The sequence below is a fragment of the Corylus avellana genome, chromosome ca4, assembly GCF_901000735.1.
Source record: "Corylus avellana chromosome ca4, CavTom2PMs-1.0".
NCBI classification, from domain to species: Eukaryota; Viridiplantae; Streptophyta; class Magnoliopsida; order Fagales; family Betulaceae; genus Corylus; species Corylus avellana.
Window position 1 is genome coordinate 31,970,007 of NC_081544.1, and position 24,489 is coordinate 31,994,495.

General features: G+C 34.1%; 3 protein-coding genes across 3 annotated transcripts; all 3 read right to left on the reverse strand.

Moving 5' to 3' along the window:
* Positions 1–1,151: 1,151 nt before the first annotated feature.
* Positions 1,152–3,450, reverse strand: LOC132177416 (transcription factor MYB106-like). Its single transcript, XM_059589722.1, has 3 exons — positions 3,303–3,450; positions 3,060–3,189; positions 1,152–2,192 (listed from the first exon to the last, which is right to left on the reverse strand). The coding sequence occupies exons 1-3, from the start codon at positions 3,433–3,435 to the stop codon at positions 1,289–1,291; spliced, it is 1,167 nt and encodes a 388-aa protein (XP_059445705.1). The 5' UTR covers positions 3,436–3,450; the 3' UTR covers positions 1,152–1,288.
* Positions 3,451–11,182: 7,732 nt separating this feature from the next.
* Positions 11,183–13,924, reverse strand: LOC132177848 (transcription factor MYB106-like). Its single transcript, XM_059590321.1, has 3 exons — positions 13,636–13,924; positions 13,385–13,514; positions 11,183–12,200 (listed from the first exon to the last, which is right to left on the reverse strand). The coding sequence occupies exons 1-3, from the start codon at positions 13,766–13,768 to the stop codon at positions 11,303–11,305; spliced, it is 1,161 nt and encodes a 386-aa protein (XP_059446304.1). The 5' UTR covers positions 13,769–13,924; the 3' UTR covers positions 11,183–11,302.
* Positions 13,925–19,743: 5,819 nt separating this feature from the next.
* On the reverse strand, positions 19,744–24,482 carry LOC132176911 (mitochondrial uncoupling protein 3). Its single transcript, XM_059589069.1, has 2 exons — positions 24,054–24,482; positions 19,744–20,339 (listed from the first exon to the last, which is right to left on the reverse strand). Exons 1-2 carry the CDS (start codon positions 24,408–24,410, stop codon positions 19,797–19,799), a joined length of 900 nt encoding a protein of 299 aa, XP_059445052.1. The 5' UTR covers positions 24,411–24,482; the 3' UTR covers positions 19,744–19,796.
* Positions 24,483–24,489: the final 7 nt, after the last annotated feature.

The window sequence follows — 24,489 nt, forward strand, 5'->3', positions numbered from 1 at the left end:
GATGCTAAAAACCAACCCACTTTTAATTAAGTACGTAGCTAGGGCAAACAAATGCGTTGAGAGTCTATTCCAATTCGGAATTACAAGACATACTTTTTACTTGTAGAAACTTCTACTTCTTATCAGACATCAAGAAAAAAAGATATAAACGGAATAAAACATAATATGTTAACTTTGGGGGACAAATATGTATTTTTTTAGGGATGAAAGCATAAAATATGTATATTTTATAAAGAATTGTAAAAACTTTGAGGGGACATTGGTCCCCCACCCTTACGCTTGGGTCTGCCGCTATATGTATGCCATGACAAGAGTAGGATTGGTGAGTAGATATTAGTTCAATGACGTTGTGTTTTGGATTGAGAGAACAAAATATGACATGATATATCTATAGTAGCAAATTTTGCTAAGGAAGCAGATAACTGGAAGTCAACTAGCATATATATATATATATATATATATATATATATATATATATATATATATGTGTGTGTGTGTTTCTATTTTGGTGAAACGGTTGATTCTTGATTTCATAAGAAACATAATTGTGTTACGAAATTCACAATAAAAGGTTGAATATATAGCATGCAACAAAGGGGCCGGTAAGTAATGCGGTTTGGACTAAATGCGTTGTTGACCTTTTAAATATAAGTATACATATATAGCAGACGGAAAAATGTGTTTCACAACAATAACGGGGTTTCCTCTTGAATTTTCACCCCACCGGAATTAATCCGACCATACCAATTCCTTTTAAGTTCCTACACAACAAAGTACGAAACATGTCCTTGTCCCCGTTTTCTGTCCGACTAAATTATTACACCGACGTTCTGACTTAGATTAAGTTTGGGGTTGTGTTTAAAAAATAAAACTTTTAAGTAAAAGAAAACGTTTTTTTTGCAAAAACTTCGTTAAGCTATTTTTGGCTTTTTCAAACCCCAAAAAGCGCTTTCAACTTTTTTTTTTTTTTTTTATCAAACCGGTACTTTTTTCTTCAAACAGACTTTTGAATATTAAATACACTTTTATATCCCTTAAACGCACATTCAAACAGGCTCTTAGAGTTACGTTGGAATAATTTTTTTATTTTAAAAAAATAATAAAAAATAAAGAAAGAAAGAGAGGTGATTAAATTTTTGATAAGATGAGAAGAAATAATTAATCTTGAACGAGGTTAGTGATTAAATAACTCGTAATTTTGAAGTCCTACTTATTATTACATTGTGATGCAATGCAAAATATATAACACCTAATTATCTTGCTAGTCTCAGACAATTTAACGACACTTTCAAAACACGTGCGAACCAGAAGATGACCAAACATTCACCAGATTGTTGACGTTGTTCCAGTAATTCTTATTACTGTCCTCAAAATCTCCACTGCAGCTTTTATCTCCATTATCCAAGTTGATCAATAAGTTCATTAAGTTGTGGTCGTCACAATTATATGCCAATGTATCGGTGAAACCTTCCATGATATTTGAGAGAGGCATGTTTTCATTCCCAGCCCTAAAAGAGTCCACAGCCCATGCACTTTCCGTACTATTATACGTCATGTCCTGCAATCCCATTGTGTCAATATCCGATCTTTCTTTGAGTTCCGGCATTTGCGCACAGACTTCTTTGATAAACCCTCCATTGAATGATGTAGCTGAGCTTTTGGCGAAATCATGTAGTAATGTCGTCACTGTGCTTTCATTGAATGCAACAGTTTGAGTTTGGATGGGGAGCGCGTTCTCCGAAAAGTTCAACGTCGACGTTGGAGACTCGAGGTCGTCGCCGGCGATTGGGAACATGCTGCCACTCGTTGACTTCGACCATACCCCTTGCCATACTTTGAGTACGTCAAGGCATGGTGGTAGTGCGAGTTGAGCCAGGTTTTTGTTTCTGATCAGCTGAGCCGGGTGAGCCGGAGAGTTGAGTTGTGGTTGGATAGGGTTGGTAGACACAAGCTTGCACTCTCTTACCAGTCTGGCTTCGGCTTCTAGCCGCGCGCTTTCCCATTGAGCCATGTGGCTTAAATTGGCAGTGTCTTTGGAGTTGCCACCGCCGGAGCTCAGGGAATCGTTTTTGGGCTTGTGGGTCATGGGATCAATGCCCATCCTAGTTAGTCTTTTTTTGAGATGCGTGTTCCAGTAGTTCTTGATCTCGTTGTCAGTTCTTTTGGGCAAGTGAGTCGCAATAGCTGACCATCTGAAACAACAAATCATGTCAAATATTGGGAACAAGGTGCTATATAAGTATGTCGTTTTCATGGAACATTTAGGAATGAAAAAATGGCCCAGATCAAAGGTATATACGGATGGTCGTATGACTCGTATTTGTGTCGGTTATTGCACAATTCTTCGACCTTAATTTCATGCCTTCCAATTCGTTAAAGCTAAGCTTTCGAGCCCCAAGATAAATATATAGTTTTTTTTTCTAAGCAAATAAGGGATGGGTACAAAGATTAAAACACTAAATAAATAACCGGTAACTTCTCAACAATATATCAAAAATAAAAGTTAGAAAGTACATATAAATAGTAGACAATAGGTCATAAATGACCTGAACTTCTCGAAGGGCCACTAAAAGCGATTAAATAAGCAAAATTTAGACGTACATGAAGGTATTCCACGAGCAAGCATCGACCCAAACATCTAAAAAGATGTCGGTAAAAGGAAGACACTGATGATTTCTGAGAAGGATCTATCGGAGAAGCAAACTAATTTTTGGAGACAAGAATCTTCACAAACAAGTTCAAAGAAAACAACTCAAGGCAGAAATACTAATAAAAATCAGAAATAAATGGCACAGTGGTATCAACCGTATCATTGATAAATGGCAGTATGGCACTCTCATGCAACCAGGGCGGCCCAGTAAAAATTGTGGGTCAAAAGCAAAAAAGTTAAAATAAGTATTTTTTTTTAAATTAAAAATAATAATATTCAAAAATAATTCTCCTTACCTTACCTTTTTTGATACAAACGATATTAAAATAAAAAGTGAAAAAACAAAAAAACGATGCACATAATATGTTTAGAAACGGTAAGAACTATTGACTTGTGTTCAAAGATTTACCTGTTCCCGAGAAGAGCGTGGAGCTGAATGATGGTCTGCTCTTCCTGCAAGCTAAACTTTCCTCTTTTGATGTCTGGTCTGAGATAATTAGTCCATCTCAATCTACAGCTCTTCCCACATCTCTGCAGCCCTAAAATCCAACCAGAAAGACAAAAATGAAAAAGTTAGTGGCCTGTCGTAGAATATTTAATAATTAGGTTATCCACGACATCATTAACCACATAAGGGTTGTCGTAAACCTACCAGCCTTTGCAGGCAAGGCTCGCCAGCTTCCATGGCCATGCTTTTCGATGTAAGCAAAAAGCTTCTGGTCCTCCTCAGGGGTCCACGGCCCTTTCTTCAACCCCACCTTCTCACAGCACTGAGACCGGCGCATTTTGGATACTTTAGGCCTCTGAAAGTATCAAGAGATCGAGAGAGAGAAAGAGAGAGAGAGATCGGAGAAAGAGAAAAGTCGGAATCTGAAAGAGGAAAATGTTGAGATGGATCCGGTACTGGTGAAGCAGATTGGTGATTGACAATTTATAGAGGATAAAGAATCGTCTGTATGAGTAAGACCACGTGCGAAACTTTCTTATTCCCAATATTACCCTTAGCTTTATTCCTATAACAAAGCTCACGAGCTAATTTATGTTTGTGTCATTGTGTGTTTTAATCACGTACACTATAAATTATGAATAATCACCATAAAATTATTATTATTATTATTATTTTATTATTAAAAAAAACCAAAAAAAAAAAAAGGATATCTAATGATTGGGTTTCAGTAAGTAGGTGCATTTTAAGTACTATGATATACAGGTTATGTTTAGCAATGGAATAGACTTAGAAAGTGGATCGGTACCCTAAGTGGATCGGTACCCTAACAGATTTGATTAATGAGAAAAAAAAAATGTTTTGTATAAAAAAGTAAAAAAATTTGTTTTGTAATAATTTTTTTATTTAAATAGTAATAAAAACTAATTGAATTGATGTAAAAAATAAGAATGTTGGGGTTGATTTTGAAAAGAAAAGTTAAAAATTTTTTTTGGGTTTTGGGTCATGGGTCCTCTTTCCAGTACGGCCTCTTGCCAAACATAACCACAATTTCTTGGACCAATCCTTCTTCCCTAAAATTTGGATCCAGATGCCCTCTCGTATTCTTGATCCAGCCTTCCAATCTCTACAGAAGACCATGTGTCCCACTACAAAATAAATAATAAAATATTATTTAACTTTTAAAAATAAAATAATAAAAAACTAAAAAAAAAAAATGGGGGTGACCAGCCACCCTGTAGGTGGTACCCGACCACCTCAATTGAGCCATGGGGTGGCCGAACCACCCTCAATGGCCAAACTCATTTTAATAAAATAATGGGTTTGGCCCTTGGGGTAGACGATCCACCCCCAAGGGTTGGATGGGGGTGGACGAAGCCACCCCAAAAGACCGGTTGGGGGTGGCCGAAACCACCCCAAAGGGCTGGTTGGGGGTAGTCAAAGCCACCCCCATGGCACTTGGAGATGGATCAGCCACCCCCATGGCCCATGGGGGTGGCCGAACCACCCCTAAGGGCCCAAATAAAAAATAAAATAAAATATTTTTGGCCCTTAGGGGTGGCTGGCCTCCCCAGTTGAGTCATAGCCACCCCATAACCCTTGGGGGTGTTCGGCCACCCCCTAGTTGTTTTATTCTTTTATGTTAGTTTTTTTTTTTTTTTTTGTTATTATTTTAAAAAAGTTAAATGATAGTTTATTATTTAATTTGTAGTGGGATACGTGGCATTTAGTAGAGTGTTGGATGAGATTGGACTGTTAGGATTAAGCATATGAGAGTCTCATATTCTCCCACCAATTGGAGGGGATCCGGACTCCTAAATTTTTACCTGTTTGTAATTTAGTAGTGTTATGTACCATCTTTTTATCATCCTAAAGCTGATGTGGCTTTCAAAATTACTATTAATTTTTATCATCCTAAAGCTGATGTAGCTTTTAAAATTACTATTAAATTTTAGATGAATCATACTTGAATTTTGATCAAATGATGATTTTGAAAACCACATTAGCTTTAAAAGGATAAAAAGATGGTTCATAACATTACTTTTTATAATTTGTTGCACTCTTGTTGCTCTTGCTAAGGTTTCAGCAAGAGCTTTTGGTCCATTTGCCAAAGGATTGGAGTGGAAATGGACCAAATCGGACAAAAAATTTCAAAAAAATTTATATCATATCAATCGGTTTTTATTATTATTTAAATAAAAAAAATTAATAAAAAATAATTTTTTTTTCAATTTTTAATACAAAATATTCCCTTTTTTTTTCTTCACATTAATCAAATTTACTACTGTTTGGTCCATTTCTTAATGTCTAATTAATACAGTTAGAGAGTCTTAAATCATTGGATTTCAAGAAAAACCATAAATATGAGTACTATTATGTCAGACGAGGGTACAGCGGGGCCCAATTGATTTGATGACTGCTTCTGCTCCCAATAATGCCTGTCCCAACGGAATTTAGTGCTCGGTCATGTCAAACACAACCTTGTTATCCATTCTGTTCACGTATTTTTCTTTTTTTAATATAGAAAAAATGCAAAATATTCTTGAATTTTACCTCATTTGCAATAAACTTTCTTTGGTATGAAAATGTTTTGAAAAATCTATAAAATATGCATCAATAACAAATTAGCAAATATAGATTCTGTTAATGTACCTCGTCAAGACCAATAAAATCGCGTTACTTGTTGGTCACAATAAAAATTAGGTTACATATCTAATAAATTCATGAATTAAAGCGTGAAAACAAAAAATTACCTCAAAATTTATTTATTTATTTATTTTTATTCTGTGCCAATCAAAAAGGCATCATTAAGCCATTCCGTTACATTTTTTTCAAAATGTATAACGTCCGTTATTAAATCTTAAAACTTATTATTTTGCCACGTCAACTTTTTTTTACCTCACTTTAAAATATCAATTTTTACTTATCAAAAAAAAAAAAAAAACACAAACAAAAATAAAGGGGTGGCCAACAGTGAGGCTGCCACCCATGGCCACCCACAAACTTGCAGCCACTCAAGGGGTTAGGGGTGGCTTTGCGGCCACCCCAACACCCATTGGTGGCTTTGCGGCCACCCCAAACTACCCAACAGGATGGCTCGCGGCCACCTCATGGGTGTTGAACAAAAAAAGTTAATGTGACAAAATGGTGAGTTTTAAGATTTATATGGTGGTTGTTAAACAACACCATACATCACCACACTATTCATCTCATTTTTTCAAAAAAATTAACATCAAAATATTCTCAAATTTTTATATCACATCATTCACTTTTTATTACTATTTAAATAAAAAAATAAGTACAATTAAATTTTTCACTTTTCAATATCACTTTTTTTACTTTTCTATACCAATTAGTATTTTTTTTTTTTTTTTTAAATTTTTGTTAATGTCAACAGTAACTTGAAAAATGTGTTGTTGTTTAATAAACAAAACCTTAATAATGAACGTTAGACATTTTTAAGAAAATGTAACGGAATGACTTATAACGTCTTTTCGATTGATCCATGATGTAAAAATTAAAAAGAAAAATGTTGAGATAGTTTTTTGTTTCCACGCATGGAATAAGGGATTTATTAGATATATATTTACCCTAAAAATTATATAAATATACAAAATATTAAATTTATAAAATTATAAAAATTAAAAAACTAATCAATACATATATATAAAAGAGGCTGAAATTGGACGACCCAGCTCCAGCCACCTCTGAGGTGAGGTGGCTAGCGGACCACCATAATCACCGCCCTGTAGCCTCTGCCCCGAGCTGCATACCTAAGCCATAGTGGAAGAATATCAGCTTGTTTCGATCCGCTAGGAACATTGGAAATGGTGACATCACCCTTGGCCAAAGTCATATATATGTTAATTGAATGTGTAGTAAATCAGAGTTAAGCTGTTGGATCTGATTGAAGGCGCGGTGGCTGCTAGCAACCACCGCAAGGCCACCATACTGTGGCCGCCAAACGATGGCCAAGAGTGGCCACCATAAAGCAGCCCCACATGGCCACAGCACAATATATATATATATATATAATTTTTAAAAAACGTTTTATATTTTGTATTTTTTGAGAAATGTTTTGAGCTTTGAGAATTGAATTTTATAATTAGTTTTGAAAAATGCATAAGTTGTAGAACGTCTAAAAGGGCCTTTAATAAGTTAAATTAAAGAGCTCTAAAAAAACCTTTACCAAATATGCCCCATCGTTCTGCTTCTTCCTCGCATTTTCGTTTTGCTGCTATCTTTGTTTTTTTTTTATTAAATTTTTTAATATAGTAAATCACTCCCAGTGACGATCGATTTGCTTAGATGTATTTATTTTGAGTGAAAACTGTGGGTCCCGTACAAATCAACTAGACCAAACATTAAATTTATTTGTTAAACATGTGCGGAACGTGCTTCGATTAACATAAATGCTTAAATTTATTTATATAATAATTTAATAACTGATTTTTAACTCTAAAAGCTCCAAAAAATCGCTTATAATTTTTATTTTTTACTGCACCTATAAATCAAACCCTTTTATATTTATACTCTATATATGATATATCCCTCATAAATTAGACCAAAGCACGGACACCAACTCTCCAAAATGGTTGTGATGATAATTGGGGTGATAAAGGGAAAAATAAAGCTGAAAAATGATCATAAATGAGAGCAGGGTACCTGAACTATGACTAGCTGAAAATGTTTACGGAAACAGAACTCCACGTCCAAAAAGGATGGACTTAACACCTAAAGTTAAAAGAATCTCAGCAAAAGATATTCAAAAGCCATTTTTATTATTAATTGTTCCTCAATTTATTTCTTCTTGTGCCTATGACGTCTAGAGAGAGAGAGAGAGAGAGAGAGAGAGAAATGCTTTTTCTTTTTATATATATATATATATATATATATATCTACGATTGATATCACACCGTTTGGCAGTTGGGAATCTGGTCCCAAAATCAAATATTCGTGAATAGAGCATTAAAAGTTGGCTTTTTATTTTATTTTAACAGGATTACCCTTAGTTAAAGCAAACGCTGTGACACATTATAATCATTTAATTCCCTACGTTAAAAATAACAGTACAGAGCGAGTGGATGTTGTGGTCGATCTTTATATATATACGTGGTCCAGTTGCGTCCATCCACGTTTATCCAATAAGAGAAAGTTGAGTGATGGGAAAAAGTAAACAAGTTTCATTGCACTTCTAAGAGCATTTTCAATGGAGAAGCCATATTTTTATGTAAAATTGTTTTTTAAAATTTATTTTTATCTAGTTTAGTTAAATCATTTTTAAATGTCTCTACATCTGACTAGCTATATTTCTATCTATTTTATTAAAATATTATTAAAACTAAGAAAAGTTTTGGGAAAAAAAGAACATGTGAGAGGAAAAATGAAAAAAAAAAATTGGGAAAAAGAGAACATGTAGAGAAAAAGTAGGAAAAGATTTGGGAAAAAGAGAAAATATGTGAGAGATATAAGGAAAAATAAAATAGCTTTATTGAAAAGTGTTGCTACATTTAGCTTTTCTTTTAGCTCTTCCAATCAAATATCTATTTTACATTTTTTTTTTGCTAATCTAATGTATGGGGTTTTTAAACATTTGAATTGCTATTTTAGATAAAAGTAATATTTAGCTCTTTCATTGGGGAAGCTCTAAGTACGCTCCGGCGGTATTCCCGCTAACTTCCCTCCCCCTCTTTCTTTAGGTAAAGATCCTTTTTTTTTTTTTTCTTTTCTTTTCTTTTTTTGTGAGTTCTAATGTTCTCTTGTTTTTAATGCAATGTTTATTAAAAATAAAATAAAATAAGTAAATAGTACCAACAAAGAACATTGGAGGGTTGATATTCATATAGAACGCTTAATTAGGAAGGTGGCACTACAAAAAACTTAATTTTTAGTGATTACCTATTAGTGACGTTTTAAGGCCAACAACGTCTCTAAAGTTTAGTGACGTGTCACTGACGATGTGTGTAGCAAGTCAGAAATCAGAGTGTCGCTACTGAGACTTTAATGACGTGCCGAAAATTGACACATCACTAAAGTAGTGCCGTGTCAATTTTTGGCAGGTCGGCAGGTGACCACTTTAGTGATGTGTCAATTTTGGGCACGTCACTAAAGTTTAAAAAATTATTAAAATATATATATACATTTTTTTCTGAATTTTTTTTTATATTATTATAAAAACCACTGTTTGAGAAGGTTTCCTCTTAGAACCGCTGCACATGGAAACCCCTCTCTTCTCAGACCTCCACTGGTCCCTTTCTACAGAATTTGCAATGAAGATAGCAATCGTAAATGCTACTCCAGAATTTACAAAGAAGGAAAAGAGCAAAATTTCAAAGAAACATGCACCCATAGAAAAATAGACAGAGGGGCAGACTTTTTTCATAAATATTACTTGAAACATGCCAATAAAACGATAAATTATACCAGATGTTCAGTACATATACAAGTTCTCAGTATTTACTGACCTAGCCATGCATAAACTCATACAACTATTATCCAAATTCAGGGACAGGATGGAACAGAAATCTGTTAAAAATCCAACAAACAGAAAACCCAGAATGTATATTACAACATTTTCCTCCCATTTTCTCAGCAACCAATCACAGAAGCTTAGAATCATCCACAATAACAAACAAAAAAAAAAAACCCACAAACAAGCTAGACTTCATTTAAACACAAAACCCAAGTATCAACAAGAGCAAGATGGTACTGAAATTTTTTTCAAAACAAAAAAAATAAAAAAATAAAAATCATTTACTGACATGTGAATGTTAGAAAGAATTTTTTTTTTTTTTTTAATGAAAATTCATTTCGTGTTACGTACATTCACACGCCACTAATTAGTGACGTGTAAACATTCACACGTCACTAAATGAATTTTTATTTTTATTTTTTATTTTTTATTTTATTTTTTAAGGAAAAAAAAAGGATATAAATAAATAAATAAATCGTTCACAGTTCACTAAAAAATTTAGTGATGTGAGAAAAATGAGAAATGCTAAAGGCCTAACTTTTTTGCCCAACAAAAGTCCAACTTTTACCTTATTTTTTTTTTCTAAAAAATACAAAATGAAAAATGGAAAAAATGTCTGAAGCAACCATATCTATTTTTGGCCTTTCTTTTATTTAGTATTTTTTAAAAAAATGAAAAATAGTATTTTTCTTCATAATAATGACATTTTCTTTTTAAAAAAATGACATTATTATGAAAAAAATACCATTTTTCATTTTTTTTAAAATACCAAATAAAGGAAAGACAAAAAATAGATAGGTTTGCTTCAAACATTTTTTCCATTTTTTATTTTATTTTATTTTATTTTAAAAAAAGACAAAAGTTAGACTTTTATTGGGCAAAAAAGTTGGGTCCCTATCATTTCTCGTGAAAAATTAACATGTCACTAAAGTGAGTCTTGATAATGTTGACGTCTTTGAAATATTGAGGAAGGTTTGGTTTGTGAACAATCAACAATATATATTCACCAACTATATATAGTGAGTCTTGATAAAGTTCATGTCTTAAAAATTCCAGTTTTAACACTAGTCCCTTAAAGTTAATTAAGAGAAACTTTACTTACTTCCTCTAATTTTTTATCACAATTGCAATTACTTTTCAAAACTTTAAATACTCTCAATTTAATATATTATAATTTAAAAAGTTTGCAATGTCACTTTTATATTAGATTTTTTTGTTAAATCATAACGGAGGATGTAAAAATTTTCAAAATTCTCATAGGCTAAGGGAAATTTTGTATTTTATTAGTTTTACAGGGGTATATGTGACATTTTACCTTTTTATCGTTTAATTTGACCCGAAATTCTAATGGTATGGGTAATATTGCAAACTTTTTAAATTTAAGAATTAAGAATTTTTAAATTTAAGTGAATAATTGGAAATGCGATGAAAAATCATGGGTTAAGTGAAGTTAATTTCGCTGACATTAAAACTGAGATTTTTAAGACGTACACATTATCATGGCTCGCGAAGTAAATGTTTTTAGGACCTTCAGACGCACTAGAAACGAGTAGATCTGAGAAGAGTGGCGATTAAATTTCTGGTAAGATGAGAGAAATAATCTTGAACAAGGTTAAGTAGTGATTAACTAACTTGTAATTTTGAACTCCGACTTTTTATTTCATTGTAATGCAATGCATGCAAGATATATAACACCTAATTGTCCTGCAACCTCTCAGACAATTCATCGACACTTTCAGAACACGTGCGAACCAGATGACCAAACATTCACCAGATTGAGCATGTTGTTCCAATAATTCTTATAATTGCAGTCCTCAAAGTCTCCACTGGAGCTTTTATCTCCATTATCCAAGTTGATCAATGAGTTGTGGTCATCACAATAATTATACGCCAATGTATCGGTGAAACCTGCCATGATATTTGAGAGAGGCATGTTTTCATTCCCAGACCTAAAAGAGTCCACAACCCATGCACTTTCCGTACTATTATACGTCATATCCTGCAATCCCATTGTGTCAATATCCGATCTTTCTTTGAGTTCCGGCATTTGCTCACAGACTTCTTTGATAAACCCTCCATTGCATGATGTAGGTGAGCTTTTGGCGAAATCATGTAGTAATGTTGTCACTGTGCTTTCATTGAATTCAACATTTTGAGTTTGGATGGCGAGCGCGTTCTCCGAGCAGTTCAACGTCGACGTTGGAGACTCGAGGTCGTCGCCGGCGAGTGGGAACATGCTACCACTCGTTGACTTCGACCATACCCCTTGCCATACTTTGAGTACGTCAAGGCATGGTGGTAGTGCGAGTTGAGCCAGGTTTTTGTTTCTGATCAGCTGAGCCGGGTGAGCCGGAGAGTTGAGTTGTGGTTGGATAGGGTTGGTAGACACAAGCTTGCACTCTCTTACCAGTCTGGCTTCGGCTTCTAGCCGCGCGCTTTCCCATTGAGCCATGTGGCTTAAATTGGCAGTGTCTTTGGAGTTGCCATCGCCGGAGCTCTGGGAATCGTTTTTGGGCTTGTGGGTCATGGGATCGATGCCCATCCTCGTTAGTCTTTTTTTGAGATGCGTGTTCCAGTAGTTCTTGATCTCGTTGTCAGTTCTTTTGGGCAAGTGAGTCGCAATAGCTGACCATCTGAAACAACAAATCATGTCAAATATTGGAAACGTGGCATGCTATAGATATGTCGTTTTCATGGAATTATAGTTGATATTGAAAATTATGGTTGAGTTCAAAGGTACGGATGGTTGTATTTGCATGTGTCGGTTCTTGCACAATTCTTCGACTTAATTTGAGCAGGCCTTTATTGGTCGTATAGTTTGAGTTAAGTAACATTTTCATCAACCACGTGAAAGGTACGAGCAGGGTCCCAATAAAAATTGTGTCTCAATGACAAAATAGTAAAAATAACGATTTTTTTTTTTTAAAAAAATATATATATATATAATAAAATTTTGTATTAAATATACCGTACTATTCAAAAGCAATTCGATCTTCTTACTTTTTTGGATACAAAATTACTACACAAATATTAAATAATGAGGATGATTTAGAGAGGAAAAAAAAAAGTGATACATACTTTTGTTTGAAATATTCTTAGGACTGATTGAGATTGCGTTTGAAGAGTCTAAAAGTGCGTTTAATACTTAAAAAGTCATTTTGAAGAAAAAAAATGCTTATTTGGTAAAAAAATTAAAATAACTTTTAAGAGTCTAAAAAGCCTAAAAATTGTCAAAACGCACTTTTGATAAAAACTTAAAAATGAACATTTTGTCAAAAAGCATTTTTTTGACTTAATTAAAAGCTCAATTTCTTAAACACAATCTCAAATAGGCTCTTAGGGCCTGTTTGAGATTGCGTTTGAGGAGTTTAAAAGTACTTTTAACACTCAAAAATTCTGAAAAAAAAAAAAAAAAAAAAACTTATTTGGTAAAAAAATTAAAAATGCTTTTAAGAGTCTAAAAAGGCTAAAAATTACAAAAACACATTTTTGGCAAAATCTTAAACATGAAGCTTTTGCCCAAAAACATTTTGTGGCTTAAAATTTCTATTTTTCAAACGCAATTTCAAACATACTCTTAATCATTTAAACATTTCATGACATCTTACCAAGTTGACCTGATATATAACTCAATTTTATTAACAAATAATTTCTTCACTTTTTATTTATAAAAAAATTAAAATTTATTTCATCTTTACACTTTTTCAACAAAAATATAAAAAAGAAATCATCTTAAAAAGATTTGCCAATTAAACACCCATTATTATTAATGTTTTGAAACTAGGATCTATTAATTGACTTGTGTTCAAAGATTCACCTGTTCCCGAGAAGCGCGTGGAGCTGAATGATGGTCTGTTCTTCCTGCAAGCTAAACTTTCCTCTTTTAATGTCTGGTCTGAGATAATTAGTCCATCTCAATCTACAGCTCTTCCCACATCTCTGCAGCCCTAAAATCCAACCAGAAAGAAGAAAATGAAAAACCATAAAAATTAGTGGGCTGTCGTTGAATATTTAATAATTAGACTATCCACGACATCATTAACCACATAAGGGTTGTCGTAAACCTACCAGCCTTTGCAGGCAAGGCTCGCCAGCTTCCAATGCCATGTTCTTCGATGTAAGCCAAAAGCTTCTGGTCTTCCTCAGGGGTCCACGGCCCTTTCTTCAACCCCACCTTTTCACAGCATTGAGACCGGCGCATTTTGGATACTTTAGGCCTCTGAAACTGAAAGTATCAACAGAGAGAGAGAGAGAGAGAGAGAGAGAGAGTCGGAATCTGAACGAGGAAAGTAGTGAGATATCGATGGATCCTGATTCCTGAAGCAGATAGGTGAGTCACAATATATAGAGGAATGAGGATACTGAATTAAATATATGGCCACGTACGTACGAAAACTTTCTTATTGCCAATACAGAATTCCCACACTGGAAATTATGAACAGACTAACAGAGAATTGCTATCCAGCCTATCCACCATTTTTAAGTGTCTTTTTTTTTTTTTTTAATCATTTTTGTCTGCTTGGCATATATATATATATATAAGTGAAAAATAAAAAACCAAAATTTAAAGAATAAAAAGAATGTTAAGAGATATGAATTAGTATTTTTATTCTCAATGTTACTAAACATGCATTATCAAATGTTTATTTTCTAATATTCTTGTTTATCCGGCACATGCCTATCTATTCTTTTTTTTTTTTAATTAAAAAAAAAAAAAAAAAAAAAACTTGAAGATAAAAATTTAAGAATTCTGAGTAATATTTTGTTTTTAGATAAAATACATCAACAACCAATGGAACGATGTGCTAGCTAGTATATAATGATTGGCGGGGCTCGACTAACTAAGTGCATATGCATTTTACGTAGTTTAATATTAAATTTCTTGGACCAACTCTCTTTTTTGCCTAAATGTTCTACGTTTTCGAAGCAATCAATACTATCAGATTTTGCTTTCATCATATACACCCAAAGTATATCGGCTATATATAATCATCAACATGCATATATAATATAATAATATGTGAACCTCTAAGTTTTTAGTAGCGTTGACAAAAGAAGAACGACCCGTTAGAAGCAATGATCGACCGAGGTAAATCAGATTATATTTTTTTAGTGTAGTATATACCTAATATTAAAATGTAATTTGCAGCGTCGTGAAGTTAAGATGTCTGAGAATAGGGATGAACGATCGAGGTAAGTAAGTACTTACAGGACCGGTCTCTAAGAGGTATCTCAATTGGCTGGAACCACACTTAATAAAGCGAAGGTTATTAGTTCGAATTATTCTCTTCCCTATTGTGCATATATGTCATAAAAAAAAAAATAATAATAAAAAAGTACTTATAGGACCGTTAAATTTATTGGTAATCACCATTCACAGACGTACATCATTAATAGCATAATTAGGCCACTATGGATTGGACTTAGTCAGACCTCTAGTAATTGATAATATATATGCATGTTTCATTAGGGGACCGATGTCATACAGCATGTCTCTTAGGATAGTGAAAACCCTATCGAAATGGAGTTAAAGGCTTGAATTGACCGTATAGAAAAAGTTTTGATTATGTATATAATTATGTACAAGATTTTCCTTGTTATGATTTATGCATTAAATTATATTATGAATTTCCCCTGTAATTATGCTTATGTTAATTCAAAATAAACTAGTTCTTTACTATGAACATAATAACAGGGGCAATACTTAGCAATTTGCAAAACTTTATCATATTCAATTACCAGTGTTCAAGAGTTATATTTTTGTCAACTGAGGCTCATTGCATAACAAATTTTATGATAATTTACTTACTAAATCATAAATTTAAGTAGTTACTTTTCACATACGAAACACATTGGTGTTTTGCAGATTAGCAGGCTTGATGGACTGCTGGGTTGAGCTTTTGAAGTGTCTAATTACCTACTTGAACATGTGAGTCTCATATAAGCTGTTTCACATTTCTTGCTCATGCAATTTGATACCAAATTGCTGATAACAAATTATTAGAAATTCTTACTCATTAAATTCAAATATATATATATATATATATATATATATAAACCGTTAAATAATTTCTCGTAATTTCACCGGAGGAAAAAGTACTGGCAAAATTTATACCTTTAAAGGAACGACCAACCCAAAAGATGAGCAATAATATATATACGCAAAGCACATTATTACAATTAAAGGAACGAGCAAATGCCTGCCCATTTTGGAATTTATTTTTATTTATTTAATTATTCATGTCTTATCAGTATTCACCTGAAATTATCTACGGGAAACGGTTGGGTTATAATGCTTAACTAGTTGGCATCATGAATTCCATGAAAGAGTAGATTTCTATTTACTCTCAATATTTATTGTAAATTTGCAATGCTTCCTGCTTTCACATAGGGAGACAGGCTAGACAGCCACTCGATCCGGTTCATGATTGCATGCAGCTGCTTTGCATTTCTTGTAATGTTGTTAGGGAATTGAATATTATATTTTTATTCTAAATTGATGCGATAGTTTATATAATATATACTTTATCACATTAATTGCTAAATTATTATTATTTTTTTAGACAAATTCTCCTAAGGTGCTTTATGCATAACTTCTTATCAAATCGGCCCCTATTTAAATATAATCAATTTACTTTTAAGATCTGAACTATTATTAAATATATCATTCTGTCCTTCTTGCAAAATTTTCAATGTTACGGCCATGTTATATTCAATAAAAATATAAAAAGGTTGGTTGAGTGTTTTTTTTAACATGTCCATGCAAAAGAATGGAGATTCGAACTATTGATATTGATTTAAAGAGACGTAGTCTTTAACCGATTAAACTATCATTTAAAAATAATTGATTGTGCTTTTTGGAAAGAGTTTATGTTTAATGGCATGCCGACCATTTAATTGCAAAGATGAATTTACATTTATTTACTTTGAGTGAAAGCTATGGGTCCCATTCAAATCAATTAGACCAAACGCGTAATTTATTTATTTATTTTTTTTTTGACATGTCAGCACGACCAAACAGGTAATTAATTAAACATTTGCTACGCTAGAGTTAAAAAACCAACATGAAGTTTGTGTAGTTGTGAACCGGAGTCATTGCCATAACTGCCTCCAAAATGGTTCTGATCGATGATAATTCCGGTGGTGAAAGCAAAATAAAGCTGAAAATAATCATAAATTAGGCCACAGAACGGACACCCACTCACTCTGCAAATTGGTTTTGATGATAATTCCTGGGTAAAAAAAAAAGCCTAAAATTATCATAAATTTTACACCAGGGTACGGATCCGGCCCACTTTTTCCGAGGCGAAAAGACAGAAAGGCCCCAAGATAGGTAATTAATTTCCGTTTCTCGTCAAGAAAATTATCATCAAGTAGGAAATCAATTGGCTGTGTTTGGCAAAGCGCAAGATCGGACGGGACTCAAAAATTTAAAAAATTATTCTTAAAATTAATCATAATATTTTTACTTTTTACATCATATTAATCATTTTTATTATTAATCAAATAAAAAAATTATTAGAAAATAATTTTTTTTATTTTTTTATAAAAAAAATCATACTTTTTTATTCTCATATCAATCAAATCTGTTACAGTACCATTTCACTCTTTTTTTTCTATTCTATTGCCAAACACAGCCAATGGGTTCGTTTGGCAATCACTTGTAAAAATTGATTGAGTGAGAAAAAAATAAAAATATTTAATATGAAAAAGTATAAATTTTTTATTTTGTAATAATTTTTTTATTTAATTAATAATAAAAAAAATAATTAATGTGATGCAAAAAAATAAGTAACTGGCTGTTGGCTATTGGCTATTGGCAAACAAACCCATTTCTATCAATTCACTTTCTTTTTTTTTTCCTTTTACATGCATTTGTACTGCTTATAATATTTACAAATTGTTGTAATAGACTAATAGTTCATAATTAATAAAGTCATTAAGGGTGAATAATTGGCAAATTAATTGCTAATTATTTAAATTGATAAATCAATTTTTTTTTAAATTTTTTTTGCATTTTATCAATTTTAACATGTCACGTCAAATGTTTTTTATTTTATTTTTATTTCACATAATTTTATCAATTTCATCATTTTTTATATTAAAAAAGTACTATACTTAATGTACTGCTACATAAACGCTCCTCTGATTCAAGAGTGAAATGAACTTTACCTTTTTTTCTACATAAATGATGAACGTGCAGCTACATAAATGCCCTAGAATATATATATATATATATATTAAAAACCAATTAACTTGAAGTTATTGTTGTTGTCAGCCAGAGTCAGGCCCCATACGGCCACACCGCCTGCAAAATGGTTCTGATGATAATTATATCGTGACAGAAGAAAAATAAAGCTGAAAATAATCATAAAAGGGTCAGAGTTTTCCATTTCCTCAAATCCACTTTCAAATTAACGTGAAAAAAGTACATATATATATATATATATATATATATATATGTTTTTTAATAAATTTTTTAACAAATTTCACCTTGAATCTCTAAATTACCATCCGTTTTAACATTTTCCTTTTAAATTTCAAAATCTCTTAATTTGGACTCCTAAACTTTCAGTTACAGTCAATTTGAACCCCTCAATTAGATTTTAAACTAAATTGTCATGCATTTATTTATATGTAAGAAGTATAATGATTTTTTATTTTTTATTTTTTATAAAAAAAATTTAGTAGAAACTTCAACAATATATCATTATACTTCTTACATATTAAAAAAATGCATGACAATTTAGTTTAGAAAAAAAAAAAATTTAATCGATCATAAGTTAGGAATAATGTTATAAGTCTTCCTCGAGTCATTCCAAATATGATATAATTTTTAAAATTACCAATAGATCAAAAGTCAATAAATAACATCTTAAATTCAACAGTAATTTTAAAAGCCACATTATATTTGAGATGACTCTAAAAAGACTTATAATAGCATTACTCAACAAGTTAGAACACAGTACGGACACCAACAGTCTAAAATGGTTTTGATGATAATTCGGGTGACAGAAAGCAAAAATAAAGCTGACAATGATCATAAATTAAAGCAGGCCAGGTACAGACACCATATTCATTTTGCTGGTTATTAATGGAAACAAACAGACATGTGTTTTAATCACTTCCAATATTTAATCTCTTAATATCACACCGTTTGGCAGTTGGGAATCTGGTTCCAAAATCAAATTTTCATGAATAGAGCATTAAAACTTGTCTCTTTTTTTTTTTTAATTTAATTTTATTTTAAAATGAATTCCATTAGTTAAAGCAAAGGCCGCATCATAATCATTTAATTTTCCCTACGTTAAAAAAAAATAACATTACAGAGCGGGTGGATGTTCTGGTTTGTGGTCCTGTTGCATTCGTGCATGTGCGTTGTTAAATGGCCTTGAGCCTGAGGGAATTAGTTGGGGGATTAATGTATACTAAAATCCTAAGCAAATTTTGGTTGGTTGGGAAGTGAAAGTCCCAACCAACGACCAAAAATTAGATTCAATTAAAATAACCACACAAATTTTGGAAATGAAGTGGCTCTTTGGCTTCTTATATTTATGTATCAATTAAACGTCCATCTTTGGTCGGTCAAGATCCTAATAACCATTCCTAATATTTTTTGTCAAGTAATAAACACTATCAATTACGCAGAAGAAATTAAAAAGTTGATTTTGGTGGCCATCAATTAGAGCGGTCCGTTGGTAAGCAGGCAAACAAATTAGGTAGGGCACGTAGCATTCAATCCCCCTATCACGTACTGCACGATGATCCAACGGCAAAGGGATGCAATAATATTCATATTTCCGTCGTAACCAAATATAAAACAAGCAGTTATACCAATTAAATGGATCCCAACCCCCAATGATCAAACACCCGGCCCACCTAAATGACCTAATTCCCTTGAATTTCAATAAAAATAACCAACCTGCTCATTTAAGAAGCTAGGCAAACAAATGGACTCAAGAGTCCGGCCCAATTCAATTCCACACAGATAAAAGCAACCCAATGCATCCCTAGGAAGACCATTTTGAATTGGATAATGCTACATATATTTTCACTTCTTTATACTAATAAGAGGTGGATTTTAAAACTACCATTGGATTAAAATCCGATAAACACCAATTTCATATCTAATGGTGGTGGTTTTAAAAGCCACTTAGAAGTGTGGAGATACGAGTGTGAAAAAATAGATTGCCATTAGTAGCAACAGTAAAAAGTTGCCAAATAATTTATCAGAAGGAAGAGAGCCCTGCAATTTGTCGGAATTTCTCATAAGAGACCCAAAAAACAAATTGCCATGGACCAAGCCTAGCCCATGTCGGAAAGAACCCCTTCCATGGTGCTCTTAATCCTTCAAATCTAACAGTCTTCATCAGACAATCATAAGAGCTGCTGTACTTAATCTTCCCTTCCTTGTCTGCTGCCTGGTTCATCATTCTTGTCTTTACTACATCAGCTGGACAACTCAAAGCAGTAGCCGAAAGACCTGACATAATAGAAGCCAACGTGTGGGCATAGATATTATCTTGAGCTATCTTATTTTGAATAACAAAACGTTTTGCATGATCATAGCATGCTAATTCCCCCATATTCACCAAAAATGCTCTTTGAACATTTGGGAAAACTCCTTTCCAAAGTCCTCCAAAGCCTTCCATGCGCACAATCTTGTTTAAAGCATCAAAAGGCCCCGAGTATCTAGGTTGGAGACCTTGGCTCACCATCCGGCCATCTGCTTGCATCCTCACTTTAACAAGATCAGCAGGGCTTGCCACTATCTGCACAACTAATGGAAATAGAAAAAAGTACCGTTACTTATCAAACAAATATGTAATTTATGATACAAAAACAGAATTTTCCTTGTTAATCCAATATCCGTTGCAGTATAACATCATTTTGCTACCATAACATAAATTTGTTCATCCACACATGACATGACATGACATGGATCATTTAGCGGTAAAGCTGCCGTAGACTGAAAATGCTGAAAATCTCTAGGTCTGGTGATCAGATATGAAATAGAAACAGTGGATTTAAGGAGCCTCAAATGAGGACGCCAATAATCAATTTTCCTAGCCAATGCTTCAACAGGAGTACATTCATTTGGAGGGTTAAAGAAATTTTTTTAATATTCTGTAAGGGCTAAAAAAAGATTGAAGAGCATAATGCCCCTACTTCTAATTTTTTAGCCAGTTGACATCCTCCATGGAACAAATGAATGGTTTCAGATTTTCCTCTTGAAGACAAAGGAATGCAGGATGATTTTTCATCATCCTAAAAATAAGAGCTCCACGAACATCAACTATATTGTAAGATGTAAGCACTAAAAGATCAGTATTCAATAGAGAAACCTAGAAACCAGCACTAAAAGATCAGTATTCAATAGAGGAACCTAGAAACCAACTTTGTCAATAGAATACAACCCAACGTGATGGTCAATAATCCGGCTTTATGCACTTCATGGCATATATTTGAGTGCTTCAACTAAGATATTGAATATATGCACTTCATGGCATACAATTAGGCCATTAGACATTACAAATTGAATGGTATTTGAGGGGAGCCAACTAAGATATTGAATATATGCACTGTGCTTCAACCGTTACAAGGTCTTATTAAATGGGTATATGCACTTCATGGCATACAATTAGGCCTTTTCTGGGACTTCCTTAGGCCATCAGGTTTAGTGTTTGTTGGAGTGCTTTGCTTTTAGCTCTAATAGATTGCATCTGAGCTTTGTAATCCTTTTTAGCTTGTGATATGCTCTAGTCTTAATTGGTTTTACCAAATGTTTCCATTTGTAAGTTTGTCATTTACGTTGTTTTATAGCATCCCTAGAATTTGTATTTCAGCAATTAGAATTCTATGCTCTGCTATTAGCACTTCATAGAATACAAATTTGTAGTTGTGCCCTTTGGACTTACAAATGCTCCACCGACAATCCAATCCCTCATGAATGAAGTCTTTAAAGATGTTATTCGTAAGTTCACTTTGGTAATCTTTGATGACATTTTAACTTATAGTAGAACTTGGGAAGAGCATTTACAACATATTAATGTAGTCTTGAATTTTAAAGACAACAGTTATTTGCGAGGAAGAAGAAATGCCAATTTGGCCAAGAACTTAAGCCATTTAATCAGACAGCAAGGCGTGCAAATGGACCCTGATAAAGTAAGTGGCTGCAATGTTGGAGTCGCCTAAGCCTACAACTCTCACAGCTTTTTGTGTGTTTCTTGGCTTAACCACGTACTATCGTAAGTTTGTACAACAATTATGGTATAATAACTTGCCCTTTAACCCAAAGTCTGAACAAAAATTCTTTCATTTGGTATTCTCTTGCGGAACAAGCTTTCATGCACAGCTCAAACAAGTAATGAATCAAGCCCTTGATTAGAGTCTACTGGATTTTTCCAAGACTTTTGTGGTAGAATGTGATGCATCTGATTCAAGGGTGGGGGCAGTTTTGATTCAAGAACAACTGCCAATAGCCTATTTCAGCCAAGCTTTGCATGGAAAAAATGTAACACTCTCGACATATAAGAAGAAAATGATTGCTCTTGTTTCTTCCAAAAATAAATGGCAGCCATACTTGGTAGGGAACCAGTTTATTGTGTGGACAGACTAAAGGAGCTTGAAGCATTTGTGGCAACCAAACCATCTCCACTGATGCACAGCAGAAGTGGTTGGTAAAATTGCTTGGTTATGACTTCACCATAGAATGTAAAAACTACATGTCCAGCTGGGCTACTGCAGCCCTGCCCGATCCCCTCCCAAATTTGGGTTGATATCTCGATGAACTTTATTGATGGTCTCCAAAAAGTCAAGAGGGTAGAACCATCCTCTTGGTAGTAGACTGTTTTTCCAAATATGGCGACTTTACTCCCATCAACCACCAATACACGGCACCATTGCCCATGTTTTCTTTGAGCAAATCTTTCGATTGCATGGGATGCCACATTCCATAGTTTGCGATCAGGACCTGGCATTCACAAGTACATTTTGGTGCAAGTTATTCAGTTTGAATGGTACTAAATTTAATTTAAGCCCCTCCCACCATCTTCAAATGGACAAATAGAAGTGGTCAATAGAACGATTGAAATGTAACTCCATTGTTTTACAAGCTCTAATCCTAAAAAGTGGGTGTAATGGCTGCCATAAGTGTGGAATTGGTGGAGAAAACTCTTTACCCAAAGAGATAGAGTGTTGCAGGATGTTAGGGAGGATTTACGTGAAGCCCAAAATTGCATGAAGTTAGTTTATGATAAGCAACATGAGGAGCAGCAGTTTCAGGTAGGCGATGGGGTCTACTTACTTCTACAACCATACCGGCAGTCCTCTCTTGATGTTAGAAAAAATCTGAAACTTACTCCATGTTTTCATGGGCCCTATAAAATTTTACAGAACATCGGACAAGTTGCATATAGGTTGGAGCTACCTCATGGATCCAAAATTCACCATCTATTTCATGTGTCTCTCCTTAAGAAACAGCTAGGCATAAGAGCTGTTGTGCAAGCTACCCTTCTTCCCCTGGATTCACCTGAAGCTATTTTGGATCAATGAAAGAAGAAAAACCAGCAGGAGATATCAGTCCATTGGCAAGGCTTGTCCCCAGCTGAAGGCTGAAGCTACTTGGGATGACTCTTCTGACTTCCACCTTGGTTTCCAACCTTCTCCCTTGAGGACAAGCGCCCTTTAAAGGGAGGAGGAATGTTACAACAGGATAAGGGGGGAGAGGAAACGAAAAGGCAGAGGACAGTGGAACTTTGGGTCAGAATTAGAAGCAGCATGGACTCTACTTCAATGTGCATGGGGCAAAGAGGACTTCCAAAAGATTATTGTTATGCTTGTTATCAATGTTATGAGCTCGGCCATTGCTTGTAGGTCGAAGACTTCAACACTTCTATTATGTTGCCCTCATCCCATTCCTTTCTCTCAGAGGTGGCAGGTCAATAGGCTTGTAATTAGTTATCTTATTCGATTAGGATCAATAAGTTATTTTATGTCACAACTTGGGATTTGCTATCTTAGTTCATGCTTCTCATTTGTAAGCTATAAAGGAAGCCCCTCAGGAATAAAAGACAATCAATTGCAAATTTTCCAGAAAGTTACTCTTATCAAGAAGGTCAAGGTTTCCTCGAATTAGCCTACCTTTAATTTCCACTTTAATTATCTTTTCTTTCTTAAGTTAGGGTTTCCAAAATAGGAAACCAACGTAACAAAGACCTGCTTCTTTACCAGTATCAAAGCCCCTCATACGATCAGTTTACACTGTTAAGCAAAACTGTTCGGTTCTGAGTTCTTCTTCATGACAATACCTGTTGCTTTCTACATTTCTGAAATAGTGGGCAAGTTCTTTGGTACTTATCACTAATCAATCGGTTACATTTGCCTCTGAATTATGAACCAATTCTATACAAAACTAATAATTAAAGAGCTACAACAATTAAACAGAAAACCTATAAATCGTAAAGAAAAACGAGAGGGGCTCTTACCTGAGCGATGAATCCGGAGAAACCGCCGATGAGAGCCTTGCTGGAGAGCGAAAGGGAGCCAGCATCAGTGCAGACGACGTTCCTGAGGTGCTCGTAGCCGACGATCCGGATGGGCGTATAGAAGAGGTGCCTGAGAATAGCTGGGGATAGGCCCTTGTAGAGCCCCACTGGGCCTTGCTCGCGCACGATCTCAGAGGCCACCCGGAAAGCGTTGGTCCGCCCCGCCGAGGACTCGCCATGGAGCTGAAGCCTGGTCTTCGTTAGGTCTATCGGGAACGTCGTCGTCTCCGCCACCATGGCCGCGAGTGACGTCAGCAATATCTTCGTGTTGGCCCGCTTACCGTCGCTTGATCCCATCGTTCATGGCACACAACACGGAGAGAGAGAGTCTGAAACGAGGCCATCTTTCATAAAACGACACTCTCGTTATTGTCGC

Coding starts and splice junctions, on each gene's coding strand:
- LOC132177416 (XM_059589722.1), bottom strand. CDS start 3,435: ATGCGCCGGTCTCAGTGCTGTGAGAAGGTGGGGTTGAAGAAAGGGCCG. Junction 3,190..3,302: donor AGCCTTGCCTGCAAAGGCTG/GTAGGTTTACGA, acceptor GTTGGATTTTAG/GGCTGCAGAGATGTGGGAAG. Junction 2,193..3,059: donor CACGCTCTTCTCGGGAACAG/GTAAATCTTTGA, acceptor TTGTTGTTTCAG/ATGGTCAGCTATTGCGACTC.
- LOC132176911 (XM_059589069.1), bottom strand. CDS start 24,410: ATGGGATCAAGCGACGGTAAGCGGGCCAACACGAAGATATTGCTGACG. Junction 20,340..24,053: donor TCTCCGGATTCATCGCTCAG/GTAAGAGCCCCT, acceptor TTAGTTGTGCAG/ATAGTGGCAAGCCCTGCTGA.
- LOC132177848 (XM_059590321.1), bottom strand. CDS start 13,768: ATGCGCCGGTCTCAATGCTGTGAAAAGGTGGGGTTGAAGAAAGGGCCG. Junction 13,515..13,635: donor AGCCTTGCCTGCAAAGGCTG/GTAGGTTTACGA, acceptor GTTGGATTTTAG/GGCTGCAGAGATGTGGGAAG. Junction 12,201..13,384: donor CACGCGCTTCTCGGGAACAG/GTGAATCTTTGA, acceptor TTGTTGTTTCAG/ATGGTCAGCTATTGCGACTC.